At 32.4% G+C, this 20,168-nt stretch overlaps 1 protein-coding gene across 1 annotated transcript in view; it reads left to right on the forward strand.

Moving 5' to 3' along the window:
- The window catches only part of Tbc1d32 (TBC1 domain family member 32), a 178,816-nt gene extending 167,053 nt beyond the window's left edge, over positions 1-11,763 (forward strand). Inside the window, exons 33-34 of the mRNA XM_027953067.2 lie at positions 2,111-2,299; positions 10,860-11,763. Of these exons, the coding sequence (XP_027808868.2) occupies positions 2,111-2,299; positions 10,860-10,979 (309 nt within the window). The 3' untranslated portion in view covers positions 10,980-11,763. The remainder of the gene's footprint in view (positions 1-2,110; positions 2,300-10,859) is intronic.
- Positions 11,764-20,168: the final 8,405 nt, after the last annotated feature.

Genomic DNA, 20,168 nt, shown 5'->3' on the forward strand with positions numbered 1-20,168 from the left:
AGGGCTTTTTTATGCATTCAAGGCAAGCACTCTACCACTGAGCTATATCCCCAGCTCAAGGCTAAATGTCTTAAAAAATGTTGTAGAGTATAATTAGTTCACAAGGAACTGTGTTTTGCAATTTAAAACAAGTTAAATTTTTTTTACTTTCTTTATATGACTCATGTCCTTAATAAGAGATTTTGACAAAGATATGTCAAAGAAAAGACCTTGGGAAGACACAGGAAGCAGATGCCATCAAGAAGTCAAGAGGACAAGGCTCAGAAGAAGCTAACCCTACCTACAGCTTGACCTGAGACTTCTTTAGAATAGTGAGAAAATATATTTCTTTTGTTGTTTAATCCAGTAGTTTGTGGTTCTTTGTTATATTGAACCTAACAAACAAATACCATTTTAATCAAATACCATTTAATACCAGTTAAAAGCAGAATTAACATGCTAAAAAGTTGAATCAAGGAAATAACTTTTATAATTTATTCAAGTTTTTTGTTTGTTTGTTTGTTTTTGTTTTTGTTTTTTTAATGTGGTCCTGGGAATTGAACCCTGGGAATGCTCTACCACTAATTTGTACCCCCAGACCTTTATTTAAAATTTTATTTTGAGGTAGGATCTTGCTAAATTGCCCAGTCAGGCCTCAAACTTTCAGTCCTCCAGCCTCAGCTTTTGGAATAGCTGGAATCACAGGTGTATGCTAGCACACCTGGCCATAAATGTATTTTTAAAAGGGCAAAATGTTAGGAAAAAGAGGGAAAATTTGTTTACCTGTATCTGTACCTATGAAAAAATGAGATAGGACACCATATCTATGCCCATTTTCTCTCCCACCCTTTAAAAAACAAAAGAAAAAAGAGCAATTCAATAAAAAATTTTCCTCAGAAGTAATTTGTAAATCATAAATGAAAATTAAATAATGGAAAGAAATTTTATTAGTTTTCTGTAATTGCAATAACAAGTTACGTAACTGAGTTGTTAAAAACAGCAAAAATTTTATTTTCTCACAGTTCTGGAGACTTTAAATCCAAAAGTTGGTGTTGACAAGGCTATGTTCACTCTGAAGGCACTTAGAAAATAACTATTTCAGGCCTCTCTCTTAGCCTCTGGTGGTCTTGGGTGTCTCTTGCCTTGTAGATATGTCATTGCAATCCTCCATCTTCATGAGGTGTGTCTTTTCCTTGCCTTTCCTTGTGGCCCAACTGTCTCTATGTCCATATTTTCTCTTATACAAAGTCAGTCATTTTGGATTAGGACCCACCCTAAAAAACTCGTTTTAATCAGATAGCCTCTGTAAAGACTTTATTTCCAAGTAAGGTTACATGCTGAGGTACTCGGGTTTAGGATTTTGACATGTCTGTTTATTTGGGGTAGGGTATTGACCATGGTGGAATTAATATAACAGAATGTTAACAGTGTTAATCTCTGCATTGTTGTTATTGATCTTTTTTTCTTAAACTTTTCTGTTTTCCACAGTGTGCACATATTGCTTTTATAATCTAAACAGATGTTATTCTCAAAAAATGTTTTTATGAAAGTCTCATTTTTAAATCATGCTCTCCATTAGCTCCCAGTTTATATGATATATAATTTTGTTTGGTTTAAGAAGTTTTCTAATTCAGCAAGAGTTTATTTGCATTAATGTAACACTTAGCAATCTATAATCTGTGTAATTTTATATCTATGAATATAGGTAGGATATAAAATGGATTCTACTGTCATGTACAGCTAAAAAGAACCAATAAATTGAAAAGAAAAGAAAAAAATAAAAAACTCCCATCTCTGAATTAAAAGGGTCTCTTAGCCGTTGTATCTGTTGAGAGCAGACTGGTGTTATGAGTAAGAAGAGGACAGTATGCATAATGAAGGCATACAGCAGTAGTTATAAGAGCAGCTCGAATACCTTCAGTTATCCTGAGTCCCAAGGCCATGAATTTTCTCAAATGGTAAGCAGATAGGAGAAGTATACTTGTTAGTACACTACTTTGCAGCCTAACGATCTATTTTTATAAAATACAAGATTTTTTGTTGGCTTTCTGTGTTACTGGTTGCTGCTTTTTATTAGCAGAATGTAGTTTTAAAAGATTTTTAATGAACTTTTTAATTTTATTTTTTAAAGATTTGCCTGCAATGGATAAACCAGTGTTTTTGGAATTATTTAGATTGGATAGAAATATGCCACTACATTGCTACCTGTATTTTCCTTGGTCCTGATTATCAAGTGTATATCTGTATCGCTATATTTAAACATCTACAACAAGACATTCTACAGCACACTCAGACTCAAGATCTGCAAATTTTCCTAAAAGTAAGTATGTTTATGTTGAGGGAAAAATGTTAATTAATAGCTAACAGTTAACTTTGGGTGATTAATGCCAGATACTTTACTAGACACTCACCTATCCCCAAAACAACTCTTGAGAGGTAGGTATTATTATCCATTTTAGGGATAAGAAAGTGTTGGGCTGGGGATGTGGCTCAAGCGGTAGCGCGCTCGCCTAGGGATAAGAAAGTGAGGCTTGGCCTGAAATAAGTTACCCACATTTTACAGCTAAAGTGGATTTGCCATATGAAATTCAACTGTCTGAATCCCGAACTTTGCTCTTAATCAGTATGCTATGCCAAAAGACTTTTAAAAATATATGTTTCTTTGTCTTACTTGGTCAATAAAAGTTCAGTTTAATGATGTTTTTCTTGAAATAAATGCAATCAATTATTTAAGATTACTAACCTGTCAAGCATTTTTGTTTCATAAATACCAAATTCAAAATGTCTTTTAAGCTTCATATATCACTAGAATTATATCTGAGAAACATTCATAATGAAATTGTATGCCAAGACAATAATGGTTGCATATGTAGAAGGAAAACTGAGGTAGAAAAAAAAAAAAAACCGTGCTCTCCAAGAGGTGATTCAGACAACAGGGAAGGTTAAACTGGTGGGAATTGTGCTAATGACAAACATGGATTCATTTTCAGTAAGGGACATTTTCAGCAGCTATAGTGATCAACTTATAGGAATTTGTAGTCTTATATCCAAAGAACCCTTAGCCCATAATTCTCTAACCATTTGTCCCAGTTTAGTTTCTCATATAGTTTTTTTCACTATCTGAAATTTATTATGTGTTTTAGTCTGTCTTCCTCAGTATATTATTTTTGTTCCAAAAGGACTGTGACTTGGTTCATCTCATTTATGGATGGATTTTCAGTGCCTTGAACTGTACCCATCATAAATAGTGCTCAATAAATATTTGTTGATAGAATACATGAATGAACAAATAATATTAAAAAATAACAGGAAAAATGTGTGACCTTAGTTTTATTTACTTTGAACAACAAACATTACTAAATTCTACCAATGCTTACCACGTCTTCTCGCCAAAAGCAGAGCATCTTTACATATCATCATCTTGAGTCTTATTAATGTTAGTTACTATTGCAATTTCATATTTCTCTTGACTACAAATTCTTATAAGTTGATCACTATAGCTGGTGAAAATGTCCCTTACTGAAAATGAATCCATGTTTATCATTAGCAGGGAAAATTGTCACAGGATTTGCAAATGGTGACCACTTTAAATTTGTCTCAGACTCCCTTGTGCACTGGATATAATACTATAGATTTAAAACTAACAGATTGTAAATGCATGGTAGGGGGTAAGAAATTATCTTTGTTACCTAATTTCTATTTAAATCACTAAAATTTGAATTGAGTCAGTTCAAGAATTTGTTGGCAAGCATTTAGTTTTAACATGTGTCCTAGAACTAACCTGACTTTTTACTTCTGTTGTTTGCATTCATCTGAGAGATTAGGAAAAACACTTTTTCCAGAGGGTAATGTGACTATCTTTTGCTTTATTTTCAGTAGATAGGTCTCAGAGTCCACTGTTTGTTTTTGATAGACATGAATATATGGTCATCATTTCTCACTTTTTCACATATTAGCCAATAATTAAATATTGATTAAAGAAGTAATTTTATTCTTCCTTCCCTTGGAACATCCCTCAGGTAAAAGATAGTTATGTTATTAATTCATCAAATTATTCCATGATTCTACATATTTAATAGTGATTGATTCTAAGAGGAGAGAAGATAAAATAGAACATTGGAACTTTAACGTTTTATTATATATATTTTGTGACCTTTTAAAATTTTTAATTTTGCAGGATGATCCCATACTACTTTTATAATCAAGCTAATTTTTTAAAAAGTTGAATAAGTTTGAGTTCAAATAATCAAACCCAATCAAATGAGTTTTTAAAATATTTAAAATCACAAATGTATAATGCTTTCAGTTATTAGTTATCCTGGAATATTGTAGATAGCTAGGTGGTTCCAGGAGATTAAAAATATTCGGTTCTTCTCCTGATTTAGGTTTCATGGATTGACAGAAAGTATCATGATAAAAGCATTGCTTTAGGAATAAAAATCTGTGTGACATATGTGGTATAGAGAATATCAGCCCATTTCTATTCATTTGGTTTAGGCTCAGGACTTTCAATGAGGTAATTGAGAGTTCTGATTCCTTGCTTACATTTTCAATAGCCCAATGAAGAGTTCTTCGTGATTCTAAAACAGTATATTAAAAAGACAAGCTGGGATTACTTAGATCAGAAGGTGGTCAACATGAATAGAGAGCCCAGGTTTCCTGGGAGGAAGAAACAAAGGTTTTTTCCTCTTCTGATTAAACCACTAAAATAGGAGATCAGATAAACCCTGTGGGTATAAATTGATATCAGAAATTATTGTTGTTTTTTTTCATAACATCTTTAAATATTCAACAAAAATGTGAGTTGGATGATATAGAACGGTTAAGTGTATTTTTCTTATACTATGATGATATAAACTAGAACTGACTTTGAAGGCAACTTCCTTGAACCTGAGGTCTCAAATGTTTTTCATTTTTTTCTTTTTCTGTTTTTCTTTTGGAGAATGTGGTACTGGACTTCAGACATTTTTTTTCTGTAACAGATGATAGTTCAGAAAGTCTGTAGGCATTGTAATCCCAGGGAGAAAACATGCAACAAAATAAATATTTTGCAATATCTCAGCTAGCTAGAAAGTCTAAGTTTTCTCTTTTTTTCCTCATTCTATAATTAATTAATTTTACTTTTTAGTGGACTCATCTATAGTAGACATACAATATAGATGCAGATTTGGTGTAATAACAGTTCATGTGAAGAAGTCTGTGTTTTAGCAGCCTGGCTGTGTTGCATGCCTCTCTTACATGCTAATAGGCTGGCAGTAATTTTAGTTGTAGTTTATATATTCATCCTGGGGACTAACTTCACTGAAATGCCAGACTAGGAAGATTGCCTTCCAGTGAAAATCAGGCTGTCAAGGCTCAAAATACTTAATTAAAATGCTTCAACTAAATTCTACATATTATGGCAAAATCAATTTATAATTATGAAAAATCAGATTAATTTCAACCCAATAAGTAAATTGTCAAGAGGGATTTTTTTGTTGTTGCTGCTGCAGCTGCTGTTACCAGAAGATGTTTACAGGGTAAAAAATAGAGATCAGTCTGAGAAAAACTGATTGAATGCTAAGCTCTTAGAAGACAAAAGTATACATAGTATGGAAAATAATTCATCATCTGAGAGAAAAAAATTAGACACATTCAATGTACTGTGTTTTGAAGATAGGATTTCTGCATTGCCTTTATTTCATTTGAGTGGAGTGTACTTGTATTCAAGTTCCAGCTTTGTCACTCACTGTGGAAGCTTGGGCTTATTTTTAAACCTCTATGCTTAAGTTTCTTCATCTGTGTTGTATGAAATGAAACATACCTATCACATAAAATTGTGATAGATAAGAATTAGATGAGATGATATTTGTCATTAGAATTAGATGAGATGATATTTGTAAAATACTTCTAGAACATTATATGGATCATAGCAAGTGCATCAGAAAAACTTAGCCATCACTGTTTCTACATCCCTGCCCCATCTCCCTTATTTTGCTTCTTAGTTTAGAAAAAGATGTATTGAGAACAAAGTAAAAGAAACAGTATTTTCTGAGTCCATAGCTGTAGCTAACCTTTGGTCTACTTTCTCTCAGTTTTTCCCCAGCCCCTGAGTTTTCTTAGTATATAATATCACAGTACCAGATGGCATGGATATGATCTGCACACCTTAGTCAGAAACATTTTGTTATGCTATATCTGATAAGGACCTACTCTCTCTTTAGTCCAGCCAGGATTGAATCATCTCTCTAATCATCATATCTCAATACCCTTTTGCTGGGCTTAAACCTTCAGGGAACATGTACATTATACTAATAAGCACCATACATTCTCTCTAGAGCCATGCACATTTCCTGAACTACCCTGATTCTAAGGGTTAGTTTGGGTGCTTATTTTAGATTGAGACTGCTTTGACTTTCTAAATCACAATTTACATGGCCAAGGCATGAGTTCACAGATTTTAATATGAAATCTCAAATAGTTTGAAATCTTTAGAATACATAAAAGTGTTCCCTTTGGAGCTTGTTAAGAAAGCAGAATCCAGAATGCAAACACCAGGGATTCAAAAGTTTTAAGGCTCTTGAGTCCTGAATTTCTAATTTTACTAAGCAATCTAGTAGTAATATATTGAAGAAATATTGCTTGCAGCTTTGTTGTGTTTCTTCTACTTTGGCCAAGACAGTCCTTTTTTAATGATAGGTCAGTCACAAATGGAAAAACTTCATGTCTAGAAAGGGTAAAGTACTGACCTATATTCATAAAATCCCATTTCTCAACCTTTCTCTCAAGTACTGATTATATGAGACTTGACATTAGTGCAAATTTTTAGTTAAATAACCTTTGTTAAGTATATAAGTTCTGCACTTTTTGTGGTAAGTCCATCTTAACCTGTTCAAAGTTACTTACTGTTTTTTCCTCCATAACTTTTTTGAATAAAGAGCTATAATAGGTCTGGGGTTGTGGTTCAGTGGTAGAGCACTTGCCTAGCATGTGCAAGGCCCTGGGTTCGATTCTCAGCACCACATATAATAAATAAAGGTATTGTGTCCAACTATAACTAAAAAATAAGTAATTTTTCAAAAGTCTGTAAAAAAAAAACAGAGCCATTATACTAAAAAAAGTCATCATCTTGAAAAAGTATTAATAATTAAATATTAGGGAAAGGCCATCATAAAATGCCTAAACTAGTTCTAAGTCATATAACCAAGGCATGACATGTTGGCACATTTGATGTTTCTGTCTTTTGTATATACCACTGTAAAAGGCCTTATCTTCTCTTTAAATTCCAAGCTGGCAGGGCTTACAGTCACTTAAAAATATTTCTGTTGGAAATTAGTTTCTCTGGTAATTTTGGAAACTTCAACTGATACAGAGCTCTTTTGAAAGTATAAGTATAGCTTGCTGTCCATGATAGGCACATTCCTGAGAATTTATAAGAAGACAGGTAATGTCTTAATATCTTAGGTGAGTGCATCTCTATTCTTGGTAAGGGATTGAGGAGCAGAGATTGAAGATAATAATCCTTGATAGATCATCCATGCTTGATTTAGGTCTGCATTGTCATCAGGAAAAGGTATCCCAGTTGTTTCAAAGACCCAGAGTTGATTAAAATATAACTTCTCACTTTTCTGCACAACGTTAGTGCCTTCGGTGTTTATCATATGCTAGGACTTGACAGATACTGTCTGTTCACTCTTTGGCTCATTCATCTATTTATTGTGCAACAACTGTGTCCCATCTTCAATTGCAGTCACAAGACAGGATATTCCTACCCATACTAACCTTAAATTCTACTCAGAGAGAAATAGTAGTGAAAAATGTATAATACTTCAAATTTATGTGGTCTTTTAAAAAAAAGATATGTGGTCTTAAAAATATCAAACATGGTGAGGAAATCAGAGATGTTATTTAGACAAACAGTCCAGAGAAGGCCACTCTTCATGATGTAGAAAGGGGCCTAAATGAAGCAAAGACTTGTGGGCAGAATTCTTCTTAAATTGGAAGATAAACAATTGCAGAAATTCAGAAGAGAATGACCTGAGCCCTTAGACACTGGTAAGATCTCTGGGGCTTGAACAAGATGAATTAGAAGGGTTAGTGATAAGAAGAGACCAGATCATATAAGGCTTTGTAGTCTATAATAAGTAGTTCAGATAGCAGAATATTTACTCATCAGAGCAACCATATACTGTTATTATTCTCATTAAACACATGACAAATCGAGGGTTAGAGTGTCACTAAATTTGCCTGGGTTCTTATTCTTGCCTAGTAACATAAGAAGGTTTAAACTCCATTTGTTTGTGTGTCTGAATCCAAATCCTATATTCCTTTTTCAGTATAACATTGTCTTTGATTAACTAGTCTTGTTGCCTTAGAAATAATACTAAATTCAACTGGTCCTAATCAACTGTTCTCAATAGTAGAAGAAAACAGATACATACTTAAAACTGAACTTCTATACACAAAGGAGAGAAGGAAGGTATGTATATACCTGTGTTAGTCAACTTTGCATTGCTATGGCCAAAAAGCCCACAAGAATAACTTAGAGGAGGAAAAGTTTGTTTTGGTTCATGTTTCTCAAGATTAATTCTATGTTTGTTCAACTCTATTTCACTGGCCCAAGGTGAGGCAGCTCATTATTGTCAGAAGGGTTTGGTGATAGAGCATTGCTCTATTCATGCCTAGAAAGCAGAGAAGAAAGAGAAGGGGCTACAGGGAAGAAAAACTCTCCTAGGACATGTACCCAGTGACCTACCCCTTCCAGCTGTGCCCCACCTGCCTACAGTTACCAACCAGCAAGTCTATTCAAATTAGGATAGAATGATAAGATCATAGCTCTCATAATCCAGTTGTTTTCATCTCTGAACATTGCTGCATTTTCACAAGAACTTTTGGGCAACACCTAATATCCAGGCCATAATAATACCATATCATATAATACTGAATACACTCAATATTATGGTTTAGCAAGGTAATTTTAATGCTTTTGATAATTCCATATTTAAAACCAATAATTAATGATGAAAAAATCATTGAAAGCACACTGATTGAATAATGGTTATAACAGGTACCAAAAAGAAAATGCAATATGCTCAAGATGAACTTTGTAACCCAAATTTAAACCACTCTAGTATAACCTGTTCTTAAAAAAAAAAAAAAAAAAAAAAAAATCTTTGGAATGAAAACTGTACTATTTATAGAGTATTGTTACATTATTACCTTTCGTAATTAATATGTCTGTCTATTTATAAAGATTAGAGGCATTTATATTTTATATAGAGTCCAATATACTTAGGTATTTAAATGAAATTCTAATAAGGAATTATAATGAGGAAACACTTTGTTAAAACTATAATGATAAGCTGGTGTTTAAAATAATTATAGGTAAAGTTATCTACTAAAAAGACCATTAGAGAACATTTAGGATAAGATAAAAAGTATTCGACTTTGAAGACAGAAAGTGAAATTCAGATATTTTGAAACTTTATTTAGAGTTAAAATTGCCTACAAATTTTAAATAATAAACTACATAATTTAAAAGGATTCATCTTGATATGTATAAATTTTTCTCTTGTAAAATAAAACCTTAATAATTTTATGTGCTATTATTTTTTGAGTATCTCTTCAGAATAGTTATCAGAATATTTTCTATTAACTTTAAAATTAATGTCTAAACTGGAGGCACAAAATTTCAAAGAACACATTCTAAAGAAGAAATATATTTAAGTCAAGTAATAGCTGTGGCTTTCCTAGGTAGGTAGTTTTATGTTTAAATTAAAGTAGAATAATAATTAAAAGATGCTAAATATATTTTGCTTATTTTTTGCCCTGGAATGTATTATTAGAGCTATTGTTCAAATGCTGTCATCTCTTATTGTAATTCATATTTAATGAACAATAAGCATTTCTTTGAAAATCATGACTATGTACTGAAACAGTTCTTTGGCAGTGAATCTTTTTTCTCTGGTTAGAATAACACATTACTGTAATTCCTTTCCATTTTAGGATTACTTTCAGTGAAGGGATGATCAAAATCAAATCAAATATAATTTGAAGAAAATGAATAAATTCTTAACAGTTTCATGATTACAACAATAACTATTTAAATGAACTCTTGAACAGTAATTTTGGTCTTACTTTAATCCTTTTTTCTCCCTTGTAAAAAGTGAAGTATTTTTGGTAGGAAAGAAATGTACAAAGACCTAGTGTTCTGCCATTCATCATGAACATCTTTCCTTTGAAGATAATTAACTGAAGTTACTTATACAAATAGTTGGAGACATGCTATATACCTGTTAACATTTTAGGACAGGGCCCCTATTCATCTTTGTCTCTTGATTGCATAACCAAGAACCTTAGATGTAATAGCCAAGTAAGTGTATGAATGAAGGAGTGAAATAATGTCACAGTTACTTGAGAGTTCAGATATTTATGTTGGAAGCTATGAGCTCTTGCTTTCATGATGTAATGTTATATAAAATATCATATATCTTCAGCTTTTGTTAGGCTCATAGATCAATAATTAATATCTTTAGAATATCCCAACTAACCTCTTCCTCATTATGTAGATCTTTAAATGATACATTTACAAGCTGCGCATTATTGCTAATAAGTGACTAATGACATCTGAGGGGTTGTTGTTGTTATTGTTGTTGTTGTTGTTAGCTATAAAATCTTTGGTTTTGAGAGTAGACAACCTTGTTTCATAGGAGATGATTCATTCCTACTATCTGCATACACAGCCCACTAAAGACAAAGCAATTATACATTAACTGGCAACATAAAGTTCCCCCACCATCCATAGCTGAAATTAAATGTTACATCAATTATTTAAAAATTATTAACTTGGAATTGTATGTCTTTACCAAAGTGAATGAACTTCCCTTAATATTTCTTGGCAGGAAGAAGCACTGCATGGGTTTCGAGTGAGTGATTATTTTGAATACATGGAAAATTTGGAGCAAAACTACAGACCAGTTGTGCTGAGAAACATGCGGAACATTAAAGTGCAGAGCACATAGATCACGATATGCACTGTATAATTTTATGTTTTATTCATGTTTTAAAGGAAACAAGGGGACTTGACTGTTTGCTGTCTGTATCTGTACCAGTGTATGCTCTCTGAATACACACATTGTAAATCAATACTGAGAGGTTTTGAATATAATAATATATTCAAAATGGTATTAGCTCCATTTGTGACATGGAGTGAATTCATTTTTTAAGTTTATTGTTTTGTAAGGTTTTATAATCAGATATGGCTTACTCATAGTTTTTATTTATGTTTAAAAGTCCCAACCAAGGGGCTGGGGATGTGGCTCAAAAGGTAAGGGAATCATCTGGCATGCGCAGGGCACTGGGTTCGATCCTCAGCACCACATAAAATAAAGATGTTGTGTCCACCGAAAACTGAAAAATAAATATTAAAAAAATGTCTCTCTCTCTTTTTTATCTCTCTCTCTCTTTAAAAAAAAAAAGTCCCAACCTACATCTTCTCTACCATATGAGTATAATATTTTTTCTAATGAGTTTAGAAAGAAGAAAATATTCTAAATAGTTAATAGACTAGCCAAAAAGTGTATTTAGAGGTAAGGGGGAAAAAACAGTTGTTTTGTCCATTTATGTTTCTATATTTGAAGGAAAACAGGTAATACCACAAATGCTTATTACCTGTGGAGGACCAGATGATATTTATAATAGCAGGTGGCAGGAAAACTTATTGTTCTCAGACATAATTGTTTTTCTAGGATATGCTTTGGATACCTATACCAATTTATAATTTTTCATTTGAAATATACTCTTTGCATGGTTCATTTAAAAACTAGATTGTTTATTTCATTCTTGTAAGTATTCTACTATTATTTTCTGTGTATTTCCTTAGTGATAGATTTTTATTTGTATTGAACTTGAAAACATTAAAGAGAATACATTTCTAAATTATTTTAAATGACTAACATAATGTTTTACTGAAATACAAGTCTCTGTGCCAGCAAGTTTAATACAGTATTGGAGGGTCTATTTTCTTAAGAGTCAAATATACTATCTGAAAAATAATACATAAATTATTAAATTATTAATTTAGCTACCAGTTTATTTCAAGATTTTTTTAAAATAATGCAGGTCAGTGATACTCTTTTCATATATCTAAATACAAGTCAGCTATTTAAATCATTCTGAAACTAACCCTGATTATTTCCTTTTCCATCAACAGAGCATCCACAAACTTCTTTGTTCTTTCAGCCTGTGAAACATCTGGGCATATACAGTTTTCAGTTTTGTGATATTTAGGTTTTCAATATCAGCCTCCAAAATCAGGTTTTATACTGTAAATGCCAATGATAGCTATTCAGTAATGGTGTTTCTAAAGGGCATTGTAAAGTTGAGAAAAGTAAATTGAGCAAGTTAATTTGACATATTGCTCACTTTGGCTCCAGCCGATGTGAGTTAAGTTAGAGTGTTCCCAGTGACCCAAAACACCAAGGTTTGTTTCAAGCTTAATTTTGAAGAGCTGTTCCATGAAACCTGTAATACATGTTGATGATTTCATTTCTTCCTCTTCTGTTCCTTTTGGACCTACGAAACTTGCAGTTTTATTTTATTTTATTTTTTTTAAAAAAGCTCTAACACAGTAATTGGAAATAAGAATGGAGAAGGAAAGTTAAATTGTAATTGAACTTTACACCATTGTTGATTTTTATTAGAAACTGAGGTAAGCTTTAGGTTATCACAACTCCATTTTGGAAAAACTGACTTCAGTTAGTGCCAGAGGCTTTCATTTTCATTCGATAGAAATATCTTCTGAGCAATGACTTAGCATTTGTTTAGTGGAAAAAGCTGTATGGTAGTTTGTGTAGCTACTAAGTATACTAATTATGGGTAATTAGTATACTTAAATTTTAAGAATACCTTTTAGGACAAGAATATTTTGTCTTGTCTTTCAATATTTTTTAAATTATAACATAAATCCTTAGGACTTACTTGATTTCTAATTTATGGAGGGGCAACTAATACATTTTATAGTATTATTATAGTTATTATGTAGTATAAACAAGTTTGTGAAAAATCTAAATACTCACGTAAATCATATAAATATTTGACTATTTGCTTTCCCTACTATTATTGTTGTTGTTGTTATATTATTATTATCATCATCCTATTTTCTATGGGTAGTAGTAGAGATTGAACCTGGGTGTACTCAGCCATTGAGCTACACCTTCAGCCTTTTCTTTTTTTAATTATACATGACAGGGTATATTTTGACATATTTATACAAGCATGGAGTATATCTTAGTCTAATTAGGATCCAGTCTTCTTGTTGTACATGATATGAAGATTCTCTGTAGTATATTTACATATATATATAAGAAAGTTATGTAAGATTCATTCAACTGTTTTTCCTATTCCTATCACAGTCCCCAGGGTAGTGATGTAGCTCTGAGGTAGGGCACTTGCCTAGAATGCATGAGGCCCTGGGTTCAGCCTGAATACCACAAAAAAACAAAACAAAGCAAATCCTGTCATCATCACTTCCCTTAATTCTCCTTTGTCTAATCTACTGAATTTCCATTCTTTGCCTCCATCTTGTTGTGTTAGCATCCACATATCAGAACATTCAGACTTTTGTTATTTGGGATTGGGTTTTTTTGTTGTTGTTGTTGTTGTTATTTCACATAACATAATAGTCTCCAGATCCATTGATTACTAGCAAGAGTCATAAAGTCATTCTTTTTTATGATTGAGTAATATTTCATTGTAAAATATATATACCAAGTTTTCTTTATCCAGTCATCTATTGAAGGTCACTTACATTGGTTCGGTAGCTTAGCTATTGTGAATTGAGCTGCTATAAAAATTGATTTAGCTGCCTTACTGTAGTATGCTGATTTTAAGTCCTTTGGGTATACATTGAGGAATAGGATAACTTGGTCAAATGGTGGTTCCATTCCAAGTTTTCTGAGGAATCTCCATCCTGCTTTCCGTAGTGGTTGCACCAATCCAGTCCCACTAGCAGTATGTGAGTATACTCTTTTCCCCACATCTTCACCAGCATTTGCTGTTACTTGTATTCTTTATGATTGCCATTCTGACTAGAGTGAGATTGATTTGCATTTCTCTAACTGCTAGAGATGTTGAACATTTTTTTTCATATATTTGGTCATATTGTTGACCATTTGTATTTTTTCTTCTGTGTAGTGTTTGTTCAATTTCTTTGCCCATTTATTGATTGGGTTATTTGTGTTGGGACATTAAGTTTGGGAGTTCTTTATATATCCCTGAAATTAATGCTCTATCTGAGGTACAGTTGGAAAATATTTTCTCCCTTTCTGTGAGCTCTCTCTTCACATTCTTGATTATTTCCTTTGCTGTGAAGAAGTTTGATACTGTCACATTTATTGATTCTTGATGTTACTTCTTGCACTTTAGGAGTGTTATTGAAGAATTCAGTTCCTAAGTTAACTTGATGGAGTGTTGAGCCTGTATTTGCTTCTGGTAAGCATAGGGTCTATGGTCTACTGTCTAGGTCTTTGATCCATTTTGAGTTGAGTTTTGTGCAGGGTGAGAAATAGGGGTTAAATTTCATTGTACTACATAGAGATTTTCAGTTTTTCTAGCACTACTTGTTGAAAAGGCTATAGTTTCTCCAATGCATGTTTTTAGCACTCTTATCCAATGTGAGATAACTATGTTTATGTGGACTTGTTTCTGTGTCTTCTGTTCTGTTCCATTGGTCCTCATATCTGTTTTGGTACCAATAGCATGCTTTTTTTGTTACTAATGCTCTATAAATTTAAGGTCTCATATTGTGATGCCTCTTGCTTCACTTTTCTCTCAAAGGACTGCTTTGGTTATTCTGGGCCTCTTGTTTTGCCAAATGAATTTCATGACTGCTTTTTCTAATTTTAATCGAATTGCATTAAATCTTTATAGTGCTTTTGGTAGTTTGGTCATTTTGACAATATTATTTCTGCCCATTCAAGAACGTGGAAAGTCCTTTAATCTTCTATAGTATTCCTAAATTTCTTTCCTTAGTGTTCTGTAGTTTTCATTGTAGAAGTCTTTCGCCTCTTTTGTTAGATTGATTTTCAGGAATTGATTATATACTTTTTGAGGCTATAATAAATAGGATAGTTTTTTAAATTTCTCTTTTGCTAATTCATTGTTGGTGTATAGGACCACAATTGATCTATGTGTGTTAATTTTATATCCTGCCCCTTTGCTGAATTTATTTATGAGTTGTAGAAGTTTTCTGGTGGAGATTTTTGGGGTCTTCTAAATATAGGATCATTTTTGTCAGCAAATAGGGATAGTTTGAGCTCTTTTCCTATTTGCATCCCTTGAATTTCTTTCTTTTGCCTAGTTGCTCTGGCTACTTTCAAGGTGGGATACAAGTGGTGAAAGAAGGCATCCTGGTCTTGTTCTGCTTTTTAGGGGAAATGCTTTCAGTTTTTCTCCATTTTGAATGATGCTGGCTTGGGCTTAATGTACATAGCTTTTTTGAGGTATGTTCCTGTAATTTCTAGTTTTTCTAGTGTTTTGAACATGGATAGATGCTGAATTTTGTCAAATGCTTTTTCTGCATCTATTGAGATAATCATATGATTCTTATCTCTGAATCTATTGATGTGATGAATTATATTTATTGATTTCCATCTGTTGAACAAACCTAGCATCCCTGGAATGATTCCTACTTGATCAAGGTACACTATCCTTTTAATGTGTTTTGTATGCAGTTCACCAGTATTTTATTAAGAATTTTTGCATCTATGTTCATCAGGGATATTATCCTGACGTTTTCTTTCCTTGATGTGTATTTGTCTGGTTTTGGTATTAGGGTATTACTAGTTTTATAGAATGAGTTTGAAAGAGTTCCCTCCTTTCTATTTCATGAAATAATTTGAGGAGTATAGGTGATAGTTCTTTTTTGAAGCTCTGATAAAATTTGGCTAGAAATCCATATGCTCCTGGGCTTTTTTTGTTGGTAGGCTTTTGATGACATCTTCGATTTCACTGCTTGAAATTGATCTATTTAAATTTTCTGTGTCTGCCTGGTTCAATTTGGGTGGGTCCTATGTCTCTAGAAATTTGTTGGTGTCTGAAAGATTTTCTCTTTTATTGGAGTATAAGTTTTAAAAATAGTTTCTGATTATCCTCTATATTTCAGTTGTGTGCATGGTGATGATTCTATTTTCATCATAAATTTTAGAAATTTTGAGTTTTTTCCCTCCTTCTGTTGGCTAACATGGCTAAGGTTTTATCAATTTTATTTATTTTTTTCAAAACACCAAGTCTCTGTTTCTTTGACCTTTAAAAATTTTTGTTTTATTTTGTTTCAATTTCATTGATTTTTTTTGTCTGATTTTAATTATTTCCTATCTTCTACTGCTTTTAAAGTTGATTTGTTCTTCTTTTTCTAGGGTTTTGAGATGTAACATTAGGCTGTTTGGTGACTCTCTTTTCTTTTAATGAAAGAGCTCAGTGCTGTGAACTTTACTCTTATAACCGTCTTCATAGTGTCCCAGAGATTTCAATAAGTTGTGTCACTATTCTCATTTACCTCTTAGTATTTTTTTAATTTATCCCCTGATTTCTTCTGCTGTCCATTCAATAGCATGTTATTTAGTGTACAGTATTAGACTAGCTTCTATTTTTTATCTTATTGATTTCTAACTTCATTCCATTATGTTGTAATAGAATGCAAGATATTATCTCTATTTTTTTGAATTTGCTAAGAATTGCTTTGTGATCTAAGATGTGGTCTTTTTTAGAAAATGATCTGTGTGCTGCTTAAAAGAAAGTGTATTTTGTCATTGATGAATGAAATATTCTATATATGTCTGTTAAGTCTACATTACTGTGTTTTTTTAGTTCCATAGCTTCTTTAGTTTTTTTGGATGATCTATCCAATGCTGAGAGAAAAGTATTAAAGTCATCCAGTATTATTATTCTATAGTCTGTTTGATTCTCTTGAAATTGGGAAGGGTTTGTTTGATGTGTGTAGATTCTCTATTGTTAGTGGCATAAATATTTATGATTATTGTTTTTTATTGTATAATCCTCCCTAAACAGTATGAAATGACCTTCTTTGTTCTTTCTAATTTGGCTTGAATTTCACTTTTTCTGATATGAGAATAGAAACTCTTGCTTATTTACATGATGCATGTGAATGATGGGTTTTTATCCCATCCTTTTACCTTCAGTCTGTGGATATCTTTACCTATGAGGTGAGTCTCTTGTCTTATTGTCTGTCTCCAATTTGCCAGTCTGTGTCTTTTGCTTGATGAGTTTAGGCCATTTACATTCAATTTCATTATTGAGAAATGATTTTTATTCCCTGTCATTTTGATTTATTTTTGGTTTTTAATTTGAAATAGTTTCCCCTTTCATTGACTGTTTTTCTTGTGTAGTTCCTCCCTGTTTAATCAGCTTTTTTGCTGCTGCGACTTAAAGACCTGACCAGAACAACTTTAAAGCAGCAAAAGTTTATTTGGGGGCTCACCCTTTCAGAGGTCTTAGCCACAGAAAGCAAGCTCCATTCCTCAGGACTTGAAGTGAGGCTGAACATCATGGCAGAAGAGTACGGCCAAGGGAAGCAGCTCACATGATGATCAGGAAGCAGAGAGAGAGAGGTCTCCACTTGCCAGAGGTCTCCACTTTTAGGGTATGGATTCAGAAATCAGCCAAGACCTGGACTGGTTTCCCTCTGAATGTGATGTGTTGTTTTTCTCTAGCAGCCTTTATAATGTATCCTTATATATATATATGTTAGGCATTTTCATAATAATGTGACTTGGTGTGGGTCTGTTGTAATTTTATATATTTGGGGCCCATAAGCCTCCTGTATTTGATTTTCTATTTTATTCTTAGGGTTTGGGAAATTTTCTAATATTATTTCATTGAAAAGATTGTACATTCCTTTGGTTTGTATCTTTGAGTCTTTATATATCCTGATAAATCTTAAATTTGGTCTTTCGTATTATTCCATATTTCTTGAACATTCTGTTCATGATCTCTTAATATCTTTTCTCCATGGTCAATTTTATTTCCCAATATATTTATATATTTTGTCCTCATTGCCTAAAACTCCATCTTCCAAGTGGTCTAGTCTATTGGTGATGCTTTCCATTAGTTTTTAATTCAGTTTATTGATTTTTCTGCATTTTGAGAATTTTCAGTTTATTCTTCTTCAGGATTTCTATCTCCTTATTAAAGTGATAGTTCATCATGGATTTATTCTCTGATATTACTCCTTCTATGATATTTTACCTCACAGATTAGTTTAACTATGAAATTTCTAAATTCCTTCTCTGACATTTTCTCCACTGTGATACCATTGGATTCTGTAATGAGAATTTGATTTGTTTGGAATGGTTTGTTACCTTCCTTTTTCATACTGTTTGTATATCTATACATTTATCAGTGAGACTCTACCCTATGAATTTATAGTGTTCCTGAAGATTTCTAGTACCTCATGGTTTAATGGAAGACAAATACAATCAATATTCATCATTAAACTAAATACTTAGTTTCTATTTTGGCATATGTGATGTTAATTGGCACTATAAATGGAAATGGTATGGCACGCAATTGCCAATAGCAGAGAAATTGTGTTTTCATGAGGGCTTGCTTTTTCAAAAAAGGTGAAAAGGAAAAATGTAAAGGAGTTGTGGGGTGTAATAATTTAATTTTAAAAAAGCACAAATAGTTAAAGAAAAAAAGTACACGTTTTTGTGGACTTCTTCAAAATTTAAAAAGAACATAGCTCTTCAAAAGACACAAAAAATAAGCCACAATAGATTTGCAAGGATACATAGTGTGTGACCTTGTATCCAGATTATAAAATCTTTCTAATTACTCAATAAAAAGGGAACACATAATCAAAGAATTGGCTTTTTCCCCCCCTGGGCTTGGGATTCAAACCCCAAATTTTCTAACACTGAGTTCCATGCCTAAACTGTAGACAGAATACATAAACACTACACACACACACACACACACACACACACAGAGAGAGAGAGAGAGAGAGAGAGAGAGAGATGGCTAACACACAAGATGATGTTCCTCACTATTAGTTTCAGGGAAAAACAAAACTACAAGTGTATAATCACTTCACACACACTAAAATGTCTACAATAAAATAAATCACATGATCTAAACAAGGGTTGTGAAGGAGGTCGAACAATTAAAACTTATACCTTTTTTGGGGAATGAAAAGTACAATAGCCACTTTGGAAGTTTGATCAATTTTTACATGACATTAATCATACACCTAATGATATGATTCAGCCATAACCCTTCTAGGTATTTCCCCTAGAAGAAATAAATTATATATCCATTCAAAACTTACATCTGAACAATAATTATAATTGTGTTCATAATAGCTTCAAATTGGAAACCACACCAAATTTCTTTCAGGTGATGAATGAGTAAACAAATTGTGGTTGAGTCATAAAATGGAGAACAACTCAGCAATAAAAAGGAGCCAGCTACTGCTACACACAAAATCACGGATGATATTGAAAAACTATGGTCAGGGAAATAAGCCAGATATAGTCAAAAAATAGTATATTCCATTTGTTTTATTTATATGAAATTCTATAAAAGGAAAATTGATACTAACAATTTTAGTAATTTTCAGGGTTGTTGGTGGGTAGGGAAAAAGGGATTGACTGTACAGATGCAGAGGGGACTTATATACAGGATTGTACTGATCAGTGAATTCATAATATATACATTTTTGAAAATGCTTTGAAATGTATTCTTAAAAGAGTGAACTTTCGTGTGTAAATATCACCTTAATAAAGCTGACTTTATCAAAAAAGTATAGATGCTATAAAGAGAATTTGACAATTTCGTCATAATGAAAGAATATCAACATCAACAATTATTTAGCTCTAAGTTTCTCATGGATGCCATAATTAGGTTGAGAAATTTCTTCTATTCTAATTTAGAGATTTTATGAAAAATATTTTTCCATTGAAATGTTTTCATTAAATTCTTCATATTAAAATTATGGTGTAATATTTTTTTTTCCTTTTTAAAAATCTTAATATATTGATTTACATTGCTTTTGTTTTGTTTTTGGTACCAGGGTTGAACCCAGGGACATTTAACCACTGAGCCACATCCCCAGACCTTTTTATATTTTATTTAGAGACAGGGTCATCCTGAGTTGCTATGGCCTTACTAAGTTGATAAGGCTGGCTTTGAAC

This window comes from Marmota flaviventris, chromosome 6 (assembly GCF_047511675.1).
Source record: "Marmota flaviventris isolate mMarFla1 chromosome 6, mMarFla1.hap1, whole genome shotgun sequence".
NCBI lineage: Eukaryota > Metazoa > Chordata > Mammalia > Rodentia > Sciuridae > Marmota > Marmota flaviventris.